This window comes from Pelophylax lessonae, assembly GCF_965119305.1.
Source record: "Pelophylax lessonae genome assembly, chromosome: 5".
NCBI lineage: Eukaryota > Metazoa > Chordata > Amphibia > Anura > Ranidae > Pelophylax > Pelophylax lessonae.
This window is the reverse complement of record NC_138772.1, coordinates 98,562,158-98,578,317: the sequence shown is the minus strand read 5'-3', so window position 1 is coordinate 98,578,317 and position 16,160 is coordinate 98,562,158. Positions and strand designations below refer to the sequence as shown.

The window sequence follows — 16,160 nt, the reverse complement described above, 5'->3', positions numbered from 1 at the left end:
GTTACCATTATAAAGCCTATTAGAAATAGCAGTACACCAACATGCACCATTGTTAATAACACACACAAAAATGTATGATCACAAGCACAGAATGGTGTGAAACCAACCTATCTGGTTTTACCATGAATATTCAGATTAGACAGGTAAAAAATTGACTGCACTGGGATTAATGGTCTGTGATGATCTGAATGGAGAAGGGGATTACTGTATCATTGCCAATATTGCAGATTGCACTGGATTACAGCAATCCTCAAACCATACTGAATAGAAGACTTAAACATATTAAACTGACAAACTATGATTTCTGCCTGAAGTACAAGTTTCTGCCCACTGGTATGTATACTCCATCTGAAAGGCTACAGTAAATTCATTCAGATATGTCTTAGGGGGAAATGCTTTAATAAAAGTGGAGAACAAAATGGTCCAAACCAGCGATGCCCATCCTGGCAGCAGGATGCACCTCTGCAGACCTATCCCGGATGTCCTCCTGGTCTGTTCTTGCAGCCCAGATACATGAGATTTCTAAAGAGGGTTGGAAAAAGTACCTACTTGCTTTTTCTTCAGCAATTGTGCTGGGCTATTGGTGTGTTCCTGCACCTTAAGGGTCTACTCACACCAGCTGTGGTGTATAAAACATATATAAACGTGCACTGCGTTTAATCATTCCATGCATTGCAACGGGATGCTCAACGCACTATGAACCAATAATTGTGCATGCTGCTTTTTCTGCAGCGCACCACATATCATAATTGTGAAGAAGTGTTGGGGGGCCATTTCGAATGAATAGCACCACATCGCACTAACGCACATTACCACGGCTTCTTGGTGGAAAAAAGCCCCTAAAAGGTAATGGGTTAAATCCAAGACATACCTACCAATGTATTCCTTCAATGTATTCATTGTTATATACTATATATGCCCAAGATGGAAGTTCTGTTATACTGGTGTTAGTGGCCATACTTTACAGAGGGGCCTTGGCATGGCAGTGTGGTGCTTAATTTGCAGACGTATTTAACAAAAGCCCCTTTTTTAATGCAAACTTAAAGCTGTTTAGACATTCTATGTACGTATATATCCACTCATTCGTATCGGACTCTGGGCATTTTTATGGGTCAGCCCACTAGGCATCATGTTTGATACACTTTAAAGCCTTTTCTTATACAATTTTCTTGGAAGTAGATCACACCAGGTCTTTCCTCCCTCAACTCTCCCCAATGGGTCAGCTTGGGACTGATATGCAAATTGTGAAAACAAATGGTCATAGCCTATTTGTACACATATACTAGGGCTAATTTAGAGCCAAAGGGAACACAGGGAGAATATGCAAACTTCATGTAGATGGTGTCTAGGCAAGATTTGATTCAAGGACCTCAGTGCCTCAAGCCACAGGTGCTAACCACTAAGACACTGTGCCACTCTTAAACCTTGACTAGCAGGCACTTTACTTATGCTAGTTGGAAATTACCTGCGTGATTGCCATTTTTATTTTGCTGGAATGAGTAACATAGGGATAGGGAGCCAGTCAGTCTAGTGCAGGATGCAGCAGGCACTTTTTCAGAGCCAACAAACTTGGGCATCATAAAGAAGCTCAAGCACGTTGGTTGCCAGATATAATTTATTAGGCACATTTGCATGTGCCATAACAGCAATAAAGGGCATGTTTTTTTTTCGTTACTTTTTATTGCATTAGAATTCAAGTGACAGGATACAGAAATCTTCATTGTTCAGAGGATACAAATTGATCATATCGGCTATCGCATAGTAGTACAATGTAGCAGAACATCAATAAACCGAGAACCTTAAACTTTGGTCTCCAGTTTTGTACATCCATATGGTGATCAAAGGGTAATATCTAAAAGCAACAGGATATGATCAAACCTCCCACAGATACTCTACTTTGAGATGTATCAACATTAACTATTAGCAGTTGAGTTACACCACACATCCCATCTTATAGTATTTATGAGGACAACACCTAGGTTCGTATATGATCAAGGGAATGCTTACAATGAAAATTAGACCTAACTTAAAAATTTCCATTGTGTATATCTTATTTGTTGATACCTCACAAATGTGGAGTACAGAGATTAGCAAGACGTTTACTTCTTAAAAAGTCTAAGAAGCTTGGCAATTCTAAAAACAAGGGGCTCTACATACCACCCAACAATCAGCCCACTACTCAAATATTGACTGAAAACAAGTTTGCAAACCAAGAATCAACATATCAAACACAATTTTATACATTGGGGCAACCGCTATACGATATGGGGTTATACATGATATTTGGAAGGAGACATACAAAATATCTAGCTCAGCATTAGAATCTAAAGACAGGAAAATTACAGTTACTAAAGCATTTTGAAACTTTACTTCATACCTAACTCTCTTTGACTCAGGCTTACAAGTATAGGGTTTTGTAATAATGGATCCAGAACATGTCTGAAAAGGTCATCACAAACAGCATTCAGACCAAGTACTGCTCCCATTGATTTTCTTTTTAGTAGAAAGACGTGAGGAAAGTATAGCCAATGGTCATGTTTTTAAAGGGTGAACTGAACCCCTGTTGATCCAAGTCCAAACTCAGTATAAGCTCTGTGTTGAATAGTGTTGGAGCTTACGCAGAGTTAGGTTACACTTCCCTCACATGGCAGTGTTCGAGCCACTCAGGCCCAAATACTGCAACCTTACAGGAAGGAGAGAAGGTCACGTGCTCCCCCATACCCAACAGCACCAAGTATTTACCAAGGGCAAGTATGAGCAGGTGAACCTGTCATTTTGTCCCGAATAGGCAAAATAATAAAGTCCTTATAAGGACTAACAAAAAACCATGGCAGCTGACTAGACATGCATCGGCTTTCTTTACTCTTTACTTTCTTTACTCAAGTCATTAGTTGCTTATTAGGCCTTGTTCACTTGAGCTTTAGCAAGCATAAGAGGTGTGTACAGCAAGCTTTTGAAAAGCATTTGCAAAACCTTCAGCAAACTTCAAGCAGCTGATGCTTTCAATGCGCCAGCTAGTTTCAGTTTGGGGATGACACAGATCTTAACAAGAGTTCTGTCACTTCAAGGAGGCTGATAGCAAGCTTCAGCACTACTTCAAGCTTATGGAAAGCCTGCAGAAACCTCCAGGACAGTCAACACTCCCATTAGGATCTGTGTTTAACATCCTCATAGTGGAACAAAAGTTTTTTTTAAAGGCTTAACAAATCCGTATAAAATTTGACGAAATCTTAACAAAATACTTAGCGAAAGCTTGCTATGCACAGAGATTTTATACAAGCTGAAGGCCATGTGAGCAAGGCCTTACATTGGCCAAACAAGGTTAGGTTTTTTTCATTCAGCCAGGGAGCTTAACGAAAAAACCTAAAAGATTCTTCCATCCACACAAACAAGGTGAATGGAAGAATCACCCCACCCCCTGTGACATTGTACTCTGACAGTGGCTCCTGCCATTGTCAGAATACATGGATCAGCAGCTGCAGCTGGTGATCAATTGAAATTTTTCCAACATGTCCCTTCAGCTGAAGTTGATTAAACAGCAGAGGAGCCCACACATTGATAGACATTTGGTCAGTCCCTGCTGTACCAGATACATTTTGATCAGAGTATGCTAGTGTTAGAGTGGCCTGGGTGTCAGGGCTCCAGGGAACAGATAAAAGTTACAAAAAGATGCCTGTGCCCACTTTTGATTCATGGTGACATTTTTCATAAGGTTTTATAAGTGAAAGCTACTATAAAATGCAACATTAATTCAATATGTCACTTTATCCTGTAGCCATTCTTACTTTCTAGATTTCAGCTTACAAGAAAGCCATTTTTTTCAGCTACAGACCTCAACAGGGGTATCATGATAAAACATTTTTATGAACAGTGAAAGCATGTCTATTGTATTCAAGTTTTAAAATTATATATTTTTTTTTACTAGAGTCACCATGAATTGTGCGGTCTTGGCCAATCCACAGCATTGGTTAGCTCCTTTTCTTAAACAAAACTTTACCCCAGGTGAGATGTGCAGTCAAGGACAATGGTTGCCCCACATTAAGAAGTCAGTAGTGAATATGAACGCAATACAGCACTGTAAAAATGGCAGGATTAAAAACTAAAAGCAGAATGGATTTTGTGTTTATTTCTCCATTTCATTTAGCCACTTTGTCATTAAAATAACGGTGTGTGTAAATTTAGAATTTCACATATAATGCTGCATAGCATTAGTCGTAGTAGTCAGATCAATAGGTAATCAAAAAGTGAAATGACATGCCAGTGACTGGTATTTCATGTCACAGTGATTAGAGACCGCGAACAGCCTCTTGGCTCACTTTTAAGACTAATTTCTCATTGTCGCTATGAAGGGGCTCCTGATTGGTACACACCCCAAAGCACAACATTGCATGATTGCAGAAATAAATCACAGCGATTACACTGGCAAAGAGGACGTCGCAAACACACCACAAACACAATCAAAAAAGTTGAAAATATGTATGAATCCTTCTTACATAATGCTGCTGTTTTCCAAGACCTCCCATGCCATCTCATTGCTGAGGGACCCGAGATACATGGATGACCTGGAAAACAGTTATTGTGGAAGAGAAAGCTAGTAAAATTCAATTTCAAAGGCAATACATTATATAAGTTTATTAAACTGGCCCTTTCATATAGAAAACATAAAAATATAGAAAAATGAATACGGTACTTAAAGAAAAATTACTGATATTACAGTGGAAATGTCCAGATTCTAATTCAGTTAAGGCCAGTGTCTGTTTTGGGAATAAAGTTTCTCCTCTTTTGAGAAGGTGCATTGTATGTTGGACCCATAGCACCTAGTCTATCTCACTGTCCTGTGATTGGTGGATGCATGTGAATATGGCTATGGGCTATGTTTGGAGAATACATTTTGTAAGGTAACTTCATTTAATTTTTCAATTTTGTTACCATTGACCAGATCTTTACCCAACCACCCTCTTTAAATTTTCATTTCCCAATATAACTAAAGGCAAAACTTTTTTTTTCCATTTTGGATAGAGTAAGGGAGGGTTATAACCCTGTCAATTTTTGTTTTTTGCCATCTGTGTTTCATTAGGAGGACTTCCTATTACTTGCTGTCCCAAAATAAGAAGTGAGAGGAGATCCCTCCAAAGTCAGGGAATTCCTGGTTGTCACCAGGGATACTAGCGTAAAAAAAAAAGACAACAGGTGTCCTAGTCCCTCTCCACTTCATCCAAAACCCAAAAAAGTTTTGCCTTTAGTTGTACTCTAATTGTCACAGCTTTTGTTGCATTCTTTAGTTTAATACTATGCAGTTTTAACCTTTCTTTTTTTCATCACACAAATGAGGAACATTTTTGTAAGTCAGATGGTCTGCTTGTGCGTATCGGGAACCTGTGGCCAAGCTTTGAACATTCAAAGTATTTACATATACTTAATAAGCAGAAAATGAGCTTTAAAACAAGCTTTCACTGACTTCTGTAGCTGCAGGCACTCTCGAGCAGTTCATTCTTCATAGCAAAAATACAGAAGCTATTCAAGTCAACTTCTCAGGCAGCTCAGCTCCTCCTGCCTTCCATCCCAGCATTGACTAGGCAGACTTCTAATCTCTAATGTAAACACAGAAGAGGAATTTAGGGAGAGGAGAGCAGGGTGAGCTTAGCTGCTGAGAGACTTGACTTCAGTGCTTCTGTTGTCAAATTTGATAATTAATTGTTCCACTGTGACTTCAGCTACATTGATCAGAAAGGGCTATTTTTTAAGCTCTTTTAATTTTTGTTAAAGTACCTCTAACAATTTACACAAATAAGATCCAAGAGATAAAACAACAAATCCATTAATAATTTTTTACAAAAAAATGTACATAACCCAACATATTTATGTGCCACATATGTCCCTCATACCAATACCCAATTGTAGCAGGGAGTGCGCTCATGGGCATCATGTGGCCATAGGTTTCAGGACTAGATGTCCCATCAGTCTTTGCATTAGTGAGCTTGCGTTCCACGTCACTAGCTGATGTGTGGGCGATCAAACACCCAATCGGCTGAAGACGACACACCTGTGCTTAACTTCCTAGACATGCCTGTGCTCTACTCCACTGACACACCTGTGCTCTGCCTCCCATAGAAGTGATAGAGAGCTACTCCAGACTGCTGCTTGCTTACATGTCAAGACTGCCTGCACATGGGTGGAGGCAGCATCCAGGCATTAGGAAAGTCCTAAGTGCAAAGTGGAAATGCATGGGTGCCTGAACAAAATACAGCAAAGACAGCCCTGAGAAAAGCAGTTTAAGGAGATATAAATATATATATATATATATATATATATATATATATATATATATATATATATATATATATACACACACACATACACACACACACACACACACACACACAGGATTGTCCATAGTCTGGCCAAAGGTTCACTTTAAGGTGCGCCAAACCTCCACGGTTTTGGCATTCAGTTGGTTAGAATTTTTGACAACTGTCAGGTATACGGTATTTAATTATTCTGGCTTCATAAAAAGATAAATCCGTGGACTTGACTTACCCACCTAAATTTGTGCGATGTTTGTGATGCCATATAAATTCTGGTACAACTATTTAAGTCTTTACTGTGGTTATGTTACTTAATTTTTTTATCCTTTGTTGCACCCTAGTACTGATCATCTCCTGAATTCTTTGAGCGTCCACTCAGGGCCATCTTACCGAATGGGCACGCTGAGCAGTTGCACGGGGGCCCCACTTGCCTGGGGGCTCCACCTGCTCAGCGACTAAGCCCCAGCCAAGCATTAGTCCCGATTCACATGTGCATCCCCCAGCCGAACTTAGCAGGTGGCAAGCGCTTGTCGGCCCTGCGCTGCTGTCAGGCCACTTGGGCCATGGAAGGGGAGCCCACAACTGCAGGAACACCTGTCCGCCTCCACATTAACAGGCACACACAGGACAGTCGAGTCTGACTCCCGTCCGTGTGTGTGTGTGTGTGTGTGTGTGTGTGTGTGTGTGTGTGTGTGTGTGTGTGTGTTCACCGGACCCAGCCGCACAACTTGGAAGCTGTCATTACCCTGGCACTGCTGTACCAATAAATATAGCCTCATCGACAATTTGCATTTTTATTCTCGTGGGTGATTGTGTAGGCGGGCCCCAGGGCACTGCATTGCCCAGTGGCCTATAATGCTCTTAAGATATCACTGCATCCACTTCCTCTTTACATTTACTCCAGCAATGACTGCTTGCCATTTCTCAGGGCAGACTTCCTGATGGGGACAACAGTAGATCCTTCCTGCACATGTGCCAGCATGGCTTGTTGTAATCTCCAGTGGGAGTGTGGATTAGAACATTACAGCACAGGGGCACAATTGGGAGGCAGGAACAGAGCGTTGTTACACAGCAGGAAGTGCCTGAACAAGGAACTTTATGGCAGGATCACCAGGTACTATTTTAATGAAAGTGGCAAATATAAAAATGAACTCCAGGTAAAGTATATTTTTAAATAATTACATTGGTCCAGCAAGGACTATGTATATACCATACTTGAAATTCATCTTTAAAACATTGAACACTGAAATGGCTTTTGAAATGACATCAACATGTTAAAGTTTATACGAGAGCTTAGTGTATAAAACACAAGTTTGCTAAAAGCATAGATCCTATAGATGGTGTCTATGGTTTTTTACATCCCATGTATCTAAAATTTTGTAAAATCTTTGCTTTATTAAAAAATAATAAAAACCTTTTGCCATATCACACAAAATAAACTACAAAATTTAAACTAAAAAGGTAAAAATGTGTGGAATAACGTGTACATCCAGATATGGGCTCTTGGACACAAAAGAAAAAAAAAATTTGAAAAAACAAACAAAGCAAAATATAAGCAAAAACTTTTGGTATTTTAATTATTCGATTGATTTTAAAAGTACATAATGCCCCGAACATATTCTAAAACTTCCTATGGAAACAGGGATATCCAATGTATTTACGTTATTAGGCCTCATACACACTGGACATTTTTACAGCGGCTGTTTTTGGCGTCAGACATTTTTTTCTGCAGCCAGTGAACTCCCCAGCATGTTATCCTATGTGTCCATGCACACATAGGCGGTTATCAGCAGTTTTTGGCAGGGGTGTTTTCTGACTGGACTAAAAACCCATAACTAGTGGGTTTTGAGAGGAGTTTTTTAGCGGTTAAAATGCTCTAACTCTGATAAAAACTGAAAAACGCCAAAAAACACTTAAAAGCAAGGCTATTGGGCGTTTATCAATGTTTTTGAGCCATAAGCTTTAAAGTAAAGTAGAGTAAAGTAATGGCTAAAAAAAATCTACAGCTAAAAAAAAGCTAAAAAATGCTACCGCAAAAAAGCTGAAAAACTCCTTCTATAGCTACAGCTTTCTACTGGTGTTTTGATAACGTCCAGTGTGCATGAGGCCTCAGTGGTAGCATGTACATTTATCAATGCCCAATATATATGTAGGTGCAAGTTTGTCGTGTTCATTATTCTTATGTGCATACGCTTTCATATGTCATAAATGTATTTTTATTTTTTTTTTACTCTTACTACTTTACCAAGGGGGCACATATAACCAATATTTACAGTAGTGATCGACCGATATCGTTTTTTTTTTTATGCCGATACCGATATTTTGTTCATCGGATATCGATATCAGCCGATATTGTCGGGCATGTAAAAAAATATATATATTTTTTTTCTGTTCCAGGTACTATTGAGGAGGGATCTGGGGGGTCTAAAAGACCCCAGACACATCCTCGGTACTGAAAAGCATTCAAAACGCCAAGTTTGACTGTTTTGAATGCTGTCAGTTTTTTTAATGTGGCGCAGAGTACCCGGAAGTGATGTCATGACATCACTTCTGGGTTGTTTACATGGAGACTCAATCAGAGCCAAATGCGGCTTTGATCGGGTCTTCTGTTCAGCGATCGTGCAGGATGGTTGCCCTGGTCTCCGGGTGGGACAGGAGACTCGGGCGAGCCGCGGAAGGGGGGGGGAACGTCCCCTCCCGCTCCTTGTAATGACAGCTGAGTGGCTCCTCAGCCGCATCGGTTGTCAATACAAGACAGCTGACCGTCGGCTATGGACGCCGGTACCGGGGTGATGCCTCTAGCTGCAGGCATCACTCCAGTACAGCACTTTCCCGAAATATCAGCAATATCAGTAACCTCAGCGGCCGATCTCGATATATCAGGGAAAGTGCATATCGGCCCCTGATATATCGATGCGGTGTCGATAATCGGTCGATCCCTAATTTTCAGTGAGCTTTACTGCATTTTGAGGGTCACAGAAGGTAATCTGAAGAGTGGGGCAATCACAGCCCCACTGTTGCCAAGCCTGCTATTCTACCCTTAAAAAGTCACTATATGGATCACAATGCTCACAGTACATACATACAAAAGGTACGGTGTTTTAAGAAGCACAGAACACCCTCCTAAAATTGAATATCTAACTGGTGTAAATTTACATACATACACAAATATACATCGTACAAACCTGCCCCTACAGTTCAGTGAGATATAAACATTACAATAGCCTTAATATACCATTTATTTCACCTAAAAACATGTTGTAGATATGCTTACATGTACATTTCCCCAACAAAGTGCCAAATAAATGATGGGGGTTAAATATACTTAATAAACCTACAAAGCAAGAAGAAAAGGGTAAAGGTAAACTTTTAAATGGAGCTCCACCAAAAAAGGGGAAGTGCCACTTGTTTGCACCCTCCTCTGCCACCACTGCCAAACCTGGCTTTTTTTTTTTTTTTTAGGGGGGGGGGGGTGTCAGGTACCTGGTTTTGACAGGTACCCGCACCCACTTCCTGCTCAGATCCCATCGGCGATCCAGGACAATGTGCAGCCCCCCCCCCCACAACCTTCTGGGAGACACACAGGCACAGTAGGAATCCGGCTGTGAAGCTGGAAGGTTTCCTCTTTGTTTCCCTTACCTAAGATGCTGGGCACCTGCACCCAAATCTGACTGAAGAGTCGGCTCGGGTGCGGGATCCCTGGACAGGTAAGTGTCCTTATATTAAAATATTAAAAGTCAGCAGCTACAGTATTTGTAGCTGCGGACCTTTTTTTTTTTTTTTTGGGGGGGTGGGGGGGGTTTGACTGAAGCTCCTCTGTAAAGAATAATCATTACAAAATAAAAAGAAAATAGAAGTATTTCAACTATCAAAATCAGTGGCTGGTATCCAAATTTTGGAGCACAAGAAGCCCTAAGCATTTCTACGCCAGCATGGAATCATGCCCCCCCCCCCCCCCCAACTAGAACATTCTTTCTACTTTTCTATTTTGTATAAGTTTATCTACACAGATGGGAATTGCTAGGTGCAATTAGCAATTTATCTTCCAGAAAACATTTAATTCTTAAGAATATCGGAATAATGCCTTGAGAGAAAAAAAGGATTGGGGGGAGGGGAGAGGAGGCCAATTAGGCTACATTCACATCTGCTTTGTATTCAGTGGAAGCAGTAAAACATTTTAATACGTACATTTAGGGGTACATAGGTAAAACTATCGGACCTGCCAAGTTCTCTCAGGTACATAGCAAAATTAAACTTGAACAGCACAGAGCGTGAACTGAGATTCTCATTAATGACACCTCATTTTAAGAAGAACATTTAAGAGAAGCTTGGGTAAGCAAAGGGAAACTAAGTTTCTGTTCAATGAAATTATTATTTTTTTAATTCTACAAGTTTATTAAGTAGCGTTTTTATATTATAAAATGCTTTCAGGACATTTAGGCTCCATGTACACGGGACGCTGGAAATGGCCGTTTAGGAGCAGTTGGGCGTTTTTTTTAGAAGCCCCTGAACCCACCTACATTTTATCTTATCTGTCCATGTACACCAGGTCGTTTGCGGTCGTTTGCGGGCAGTTGCGTTCAGGGACTTTTTTTAGAACGCAATTATTTGCGTTCGAACGTGTGTTTCCCGGCGTTTCAAACGCAAAAACGCGGCCGAACGCTACCGAACGCGATGACCCGCGTTTGGCGTTCGCGTTTTTCCATTTTAAAGGGGAATCATTTTTTTGACCTCTAGGAACGGTTCTAAACGCAAACGCCCGCTAAACGCGGGTACAAACGCGACCGAACGGACGTTTCAAACATCCTAAAAATTCCAGCATTCAAAGGGACTTTTAACAACGTCCCATGTACATGGACCCTTAAGGTTGCAAAGTATGCTGAGCTGTCTATCAATAAAGCACAGCATTACCTGTATGATTTGTGGCCATATGTAAATTGACAAGCTACAGTGTTTTTTTTTTTCTGCATGGGGCGAGGGAGAAAGGCAACTGCTATTCAGATCCATTTTTAGCTGCAGAAAAATCCCACAGAGCTCAATATGATGACTGTAAGAAAATATGAAATATAAGTATGTAACATTCCATACTGATAAGATCAAAGGATATCTAAACCCAAAAACAAAAAGCTAACGCAGCTTACAGTCATTATTGTGGTGGCTGCATTCGTTTTCCTTTTTTTGATGCCTTTATTTTACCCTGTTGGTCTGGCGGTTATGCCACCTCACTTATTTGCTTGATGATAAATGGATTTTTGTAAAATCTTACCGTAAAATCCTTTTCTCTTAGCTCATTGACAGACATAGTCCTCGGTGATACAGCACCTTCGGGTTATGTTGCCTCCACAGGAGCAGGACTAGACAGGAAATTAAAATGCTCTGGCCACACCCTAGGGGCAGTCCCAAAGGGTATATCCTCTCTCTCTCTGCCTCAGCAAATCAGTTATGTCAAAAAGCAGTCTTTAGAGATTTTAACCCAACCCAACTCCAAAACAGAGGGGCGGGGACTACGTCTGTCAATGAGCTAAGAGAAAAGGATTTTACGGTAAGATTTTACAAAAATCCATTTTTCTCTATCGCTCATTGACAGACGTAGTCCTCGGTGATACAGCACCTTCGGGACGTCCCAGAGCAGTATCACAAATGAGGGGTGGGAAAATGGAAATCAAATCCCAATCTAGAAGGCCCAACCGGTGCCAACTAGAAGTTTACAATGCTCATCCTTAATGATGAGACTCAACAAAAAAGAAATTTTTCAAACAGAAAAAAACTCTCGAGGTAGACCACCGGTCTCCTCAAATTGCGGCCTGCAAAACCTTGCGGCCAAATGAGGCATCCGCCGATGCCGTCACATCAATTTTATAGAATTTTGTAAAGGTATGTATCGACGACCAGGTGGCCGCCTTACATACCTGGACCACTGACGCCTGATGGCGAAAGGCCCAGGAAGTACTGAGCGCTCGAGTGGAGTGCGCCCTAACAGGGAACGGAGGACTCTGACCCTTAATAGAATAAGCCTGTACCACCGTCTGTCTAATCCATTTGGCAATGGTCGCGGCAGATGCAGGCAAACCCTTTCTGGGGCCATCCGTGATCACAAAAAGTGAATCCGTCTTACGGAACGATTCCGTAGCCTTCAGGTATACCCTGATTGCCCGAACCACATCCAAGGAATGCAACGCATGTTCCCGATGATGCTTGGGCTGAGGACACAAGGAAGGTAGTACAATATCTTCATTCAGATGAAAATCTGAAACCACCTTAGGAAGAAAGGATGGCTTAGGATGAAGTACTACCTTATCCCTATGAATCACTAGGTATGGGGACTGGCATGATAATGCAGCCAGTTCTGACACCCTGCGAGCAGAAGTGATAGCCACCAAGAAGGCCACCTTCTGGGATAAAGTAAACAAGGGAATCTCCCTGATGTTTTCAAAGGGAGGTTTCTGTAGAACCGACAAAACTAAATTAAGATCCCAGGGCGGTAAGGGCGCGCGGACTGGTGGAGCCAGGTGCCGCACCCCCTGGATGAAATTCCGCACCAAGGACTTGGTAGCTAAAGGTTTCTGAAAGAAGATTGCTAATGCTGAAACTTGACCCTTGATGGTGCTCAAAGCTAGCTTCTGCTCAACCCCTTGTTGCAAAAAAGCCAATATTCGAGTCACCGAATAGGTACGTGGAGGAAATCCTAAAGATTCGCACCACGCAATATAAGTCTTCCATGTGTGATAATAGACCTTGCTGGAAGTCGCTTTCCTTGCTTTAATAAGGGTAGGAATGACTGAAGCTGACAAACCTCTGTCCTTCAGTACTTGGGTCTCAATGGCCAGGCCATTAAAACCAGCGACTGTAAAGCACGATGGTAAATTGGTCCTTGAGACCACAGACACTCCCTGAGACGAAGTTCCCACGGAACGTCTGCGACTAGCCTGTCCAAGTCGGCCAGGCCGGCTTGACGAGGCCAGCCTAGAATTTCTAGGACCACTGGTGCTGACTGGATCTGAACCAGGCGTCCCTAGAGCTATCTGGCCCCGACCATCCGAGAAAGTCTGGTCGTTTTCTGTTCCCACACATTTATCAGATACCTGATTGCTATCAGGAAGGGTGATCTTTTCTGGTTGAACCTCAGGGACCGAAGTCACCCGGCTAGAGGCTTCTTGGCCTGTCTGGTCAACCAGATCCGATTCCAGTGGGGAATTGAGACTAATCTTAGGAAAAGGTAAAGGAAAAGATCTATTCAGGGAACGGTGACTACCGCTCCCTGTAGTACTTAAATGTTGGAAGGGAAGAATCGCACCGGTAGTAGTAGTTGATGCTCGATCTAATGTCCTGAATACCGGTGAAAACGCCCCCCCACCCTCAAACCGGGTGGGGGCGCACCTTCAGGCTGTGTACTCCTTTGCTTCGGGTTTGGCTGAGTTGGTCCTCTGTTTGTCCGACCAGCCTTTCTTGAACCCTCCTGGAGGAGTCTTGCCTTTCCCGCTTGTTCCAGCCGGGCGTGCGAACCCTTTATGGGCGGTAAAGAAAGGTCCTCGCTTGTTGCGAGGTCCCTTAGCTTTAGCAGCCTGTGGCAAAAAAGTGCTCTTGCCCCCAGTGGCATCCTTAATGATTTCATCTAGGGTGGCCCCAAATAGACGATTCCCCTGAAAGGGGAGATTCGTCAAGGTCTTTTTGGAACCTAGGTCAGCTGACCAGCATTTTAACCACAGCACACGTCTGAGGATTACCGCTGACATAGATGCATGCCCTAATAGGGGAGTAGTGTCCAAGGCTGCGTCACAGATAAACTGTAGCCCTTGTATAATCTGTTCCATCAAATCAGATGTTTCCTGGGGAATATCTTTTCCCCTAAGGTCTTGGCGTACCAATCTCGCCCATTCCGTAAGTGTCTGGGAAACTAGACCAATAACAATTACTGGTCTAAATGCTGACCCTATCAGAGAGAAGATAGTGCGGGACTCCGCTTCCATCTTTCGATCCACCGGATCCTTAAAGGACGAAGTGTCCTCCACTGGGATAACCATGGCTTTATTCAGCCTGGAAATAGGTGGATCCACCACTGGTGGTACCGTCCATTTCTTAATGATGGATTCCTCAAACGGATAGCGTCTAGCAATGCGCTTGGAAATAGTAAAGGTACGTTTAGAATGCTCCCATTCTCCTTTAATCTTATTACCAAAACACTTGGGTACAGGAAAAACCTTCACCGTTTTGATGGGCTTGTTAGTACCAAAAGGAATCTCTGTATCAGTTGCTTCTGCCAGTAAAAACCTCAAGTTTTAAGGTTTCCTGCACTGCCACAACTAGTGCGTCCACCAATGCTTCTTCCTGAATTATAGCGGGAGAAGGAACGTCCTCCTCACTGTCTGAGGGAGCTTTACCTGAGGTAACAGCCCTTGCAGAGGGACCTGCAACTGCAGTGACCATCTCTGAATCTGAGTCAGAGGTGTCAGATAATATAGGGGTAGGCGGGGGTCGCTTCCTTGACCCTCGTCCCTGACAGGCCGCCTCCACCCGAGCCACCATAGACTCCAAAATTGCTGTAAATGCCTCTACACTCTGTGCACCGGCGGGTCCCGTGGCCCCCTCGAGGGAAACAGGTGGGGGAATTTGTGTGGCAGGGTCCATGATTTCCCGGATAATATAATTCAAAAATAAAAAACTTTTTTTTTTTTTTTTTCACAGACCCCCAGCGCCACAAAAGCCCCTTAGTGTTACCTGCTAGGGATCCCTATCGATCGAGAGAGAGAGAGAGAGAGATAGACCCCCAGGCTCACCACTTGATGCTCAGAGTTTAACTGCAACAGGTTACAGCGCTGTCTTGACAAACAGGAAGTCTTTTGGCTGGCTGCCCAGGAAGAAAGGAGGCGGCTCCGCCCCTCTGCACGCCTTCCGGCGCTTCCCCTAGCTCCACGAAATGTTTGGATCACCTCAAACATGGCCGCCCCCATGCTGGAGACACGAGGCTACGCCAAAATGGCGGCTCGTGCAATCCAGCAAAAAAAATGGTGGCGGCCTGTACCGAATAGCGGTGTGCTGCAGGGCACACAACACTATCTCTGCATGGGGATTTTTGGCGTGGTTGGCGGTACCGGCCCTGGCGGACCTCATGGCCGTTCGGAAGGCCTGCTATAGCTGGAGATTTGACTAGGAAGGCAGTCTACATGTCCGTGGCTTCTGACTGGTAGGTACCTTATTCTTATCACAGTAAGATTCCCAGACTGCCACTGATTACAATCTTTTAAACATGTATACAATTAGATTGTTAGCTCCCAAACCAAGCCTCCTGGCTTTTTGCACATAAAATCACACTCAGAGTAGGGGGATCTGTGCCATGTTATAGGATAGAGGGGGACTCTATCTTACCATACAGAGAGGGGCCCGCGTTCACCACAAGACCCGTCAGGGGGAAAAGGGGGAACATACTACTCACCATACCGGAACCAGGCGGGCACCAACTCCTGACAGTACCCCTCTCCACCGGGGCGGGAGGGCTGTCGACCAATACGGACGCCGTGACTCATGGTCTTTGGCGTTTCAGCAAGACGTTTAACTCGCGGGGTCAGTCCCTTAATGGGACTTTGTCGCGGCCGACCCAGCGCGGAGCTATGGCCTGCACGCGCTCGTAGGCTGAACTGGGGTGACCACCGGATCTCAACATCCAGCCCGTCGCCCAGTTCAGCTTTCTTGCTTGAAGATCTCACAGGAACACTGGAGAAAAAAGCTGTCTAAAAAATCTTTTTAAGAAAAAAATCTTGCCAGGACCGAAGATCCCAGCAAGGTATCTAGGTCCTTACTCCTAACTAGACAGAAAATAACTGATTTGCTGAGGCAGAGAGAGAGCGGATATACCCTCTG

The 16,160-nt window shown here is 43.1% G+C and overlaps 1 protein-coding gene across 5 annotated transcripts in view; it reads right to left on the bottom strand.

Moving 5' to 3' along the window:
* Positions 1-16,160, bottom strand: part of DIP2C (disco interacting protein 2 homolog C) — a 762,684-nt gene that overhangs the window by 435,344 nt on the left and 311,180 nt on the right. For 3 of the 5 annotated variants that reach the window (XM_082258569.1, XM_082258570.1, XM_082258572.1), the window contains exon 2: positions 4,494-4,562. The exons of the other annotated variants lie outside the window; for them this stretch is intronic. In XM_082258569.1, the coding sequence (XP_082114695.1) occupies positions 4,494-4,562 (69 nt within the window). The remainder of the gene's footprint in view (positions 1-4,493; positions 4,563-16,160) is intronic. 5 annotated transcript variants of the gene reach the window in all.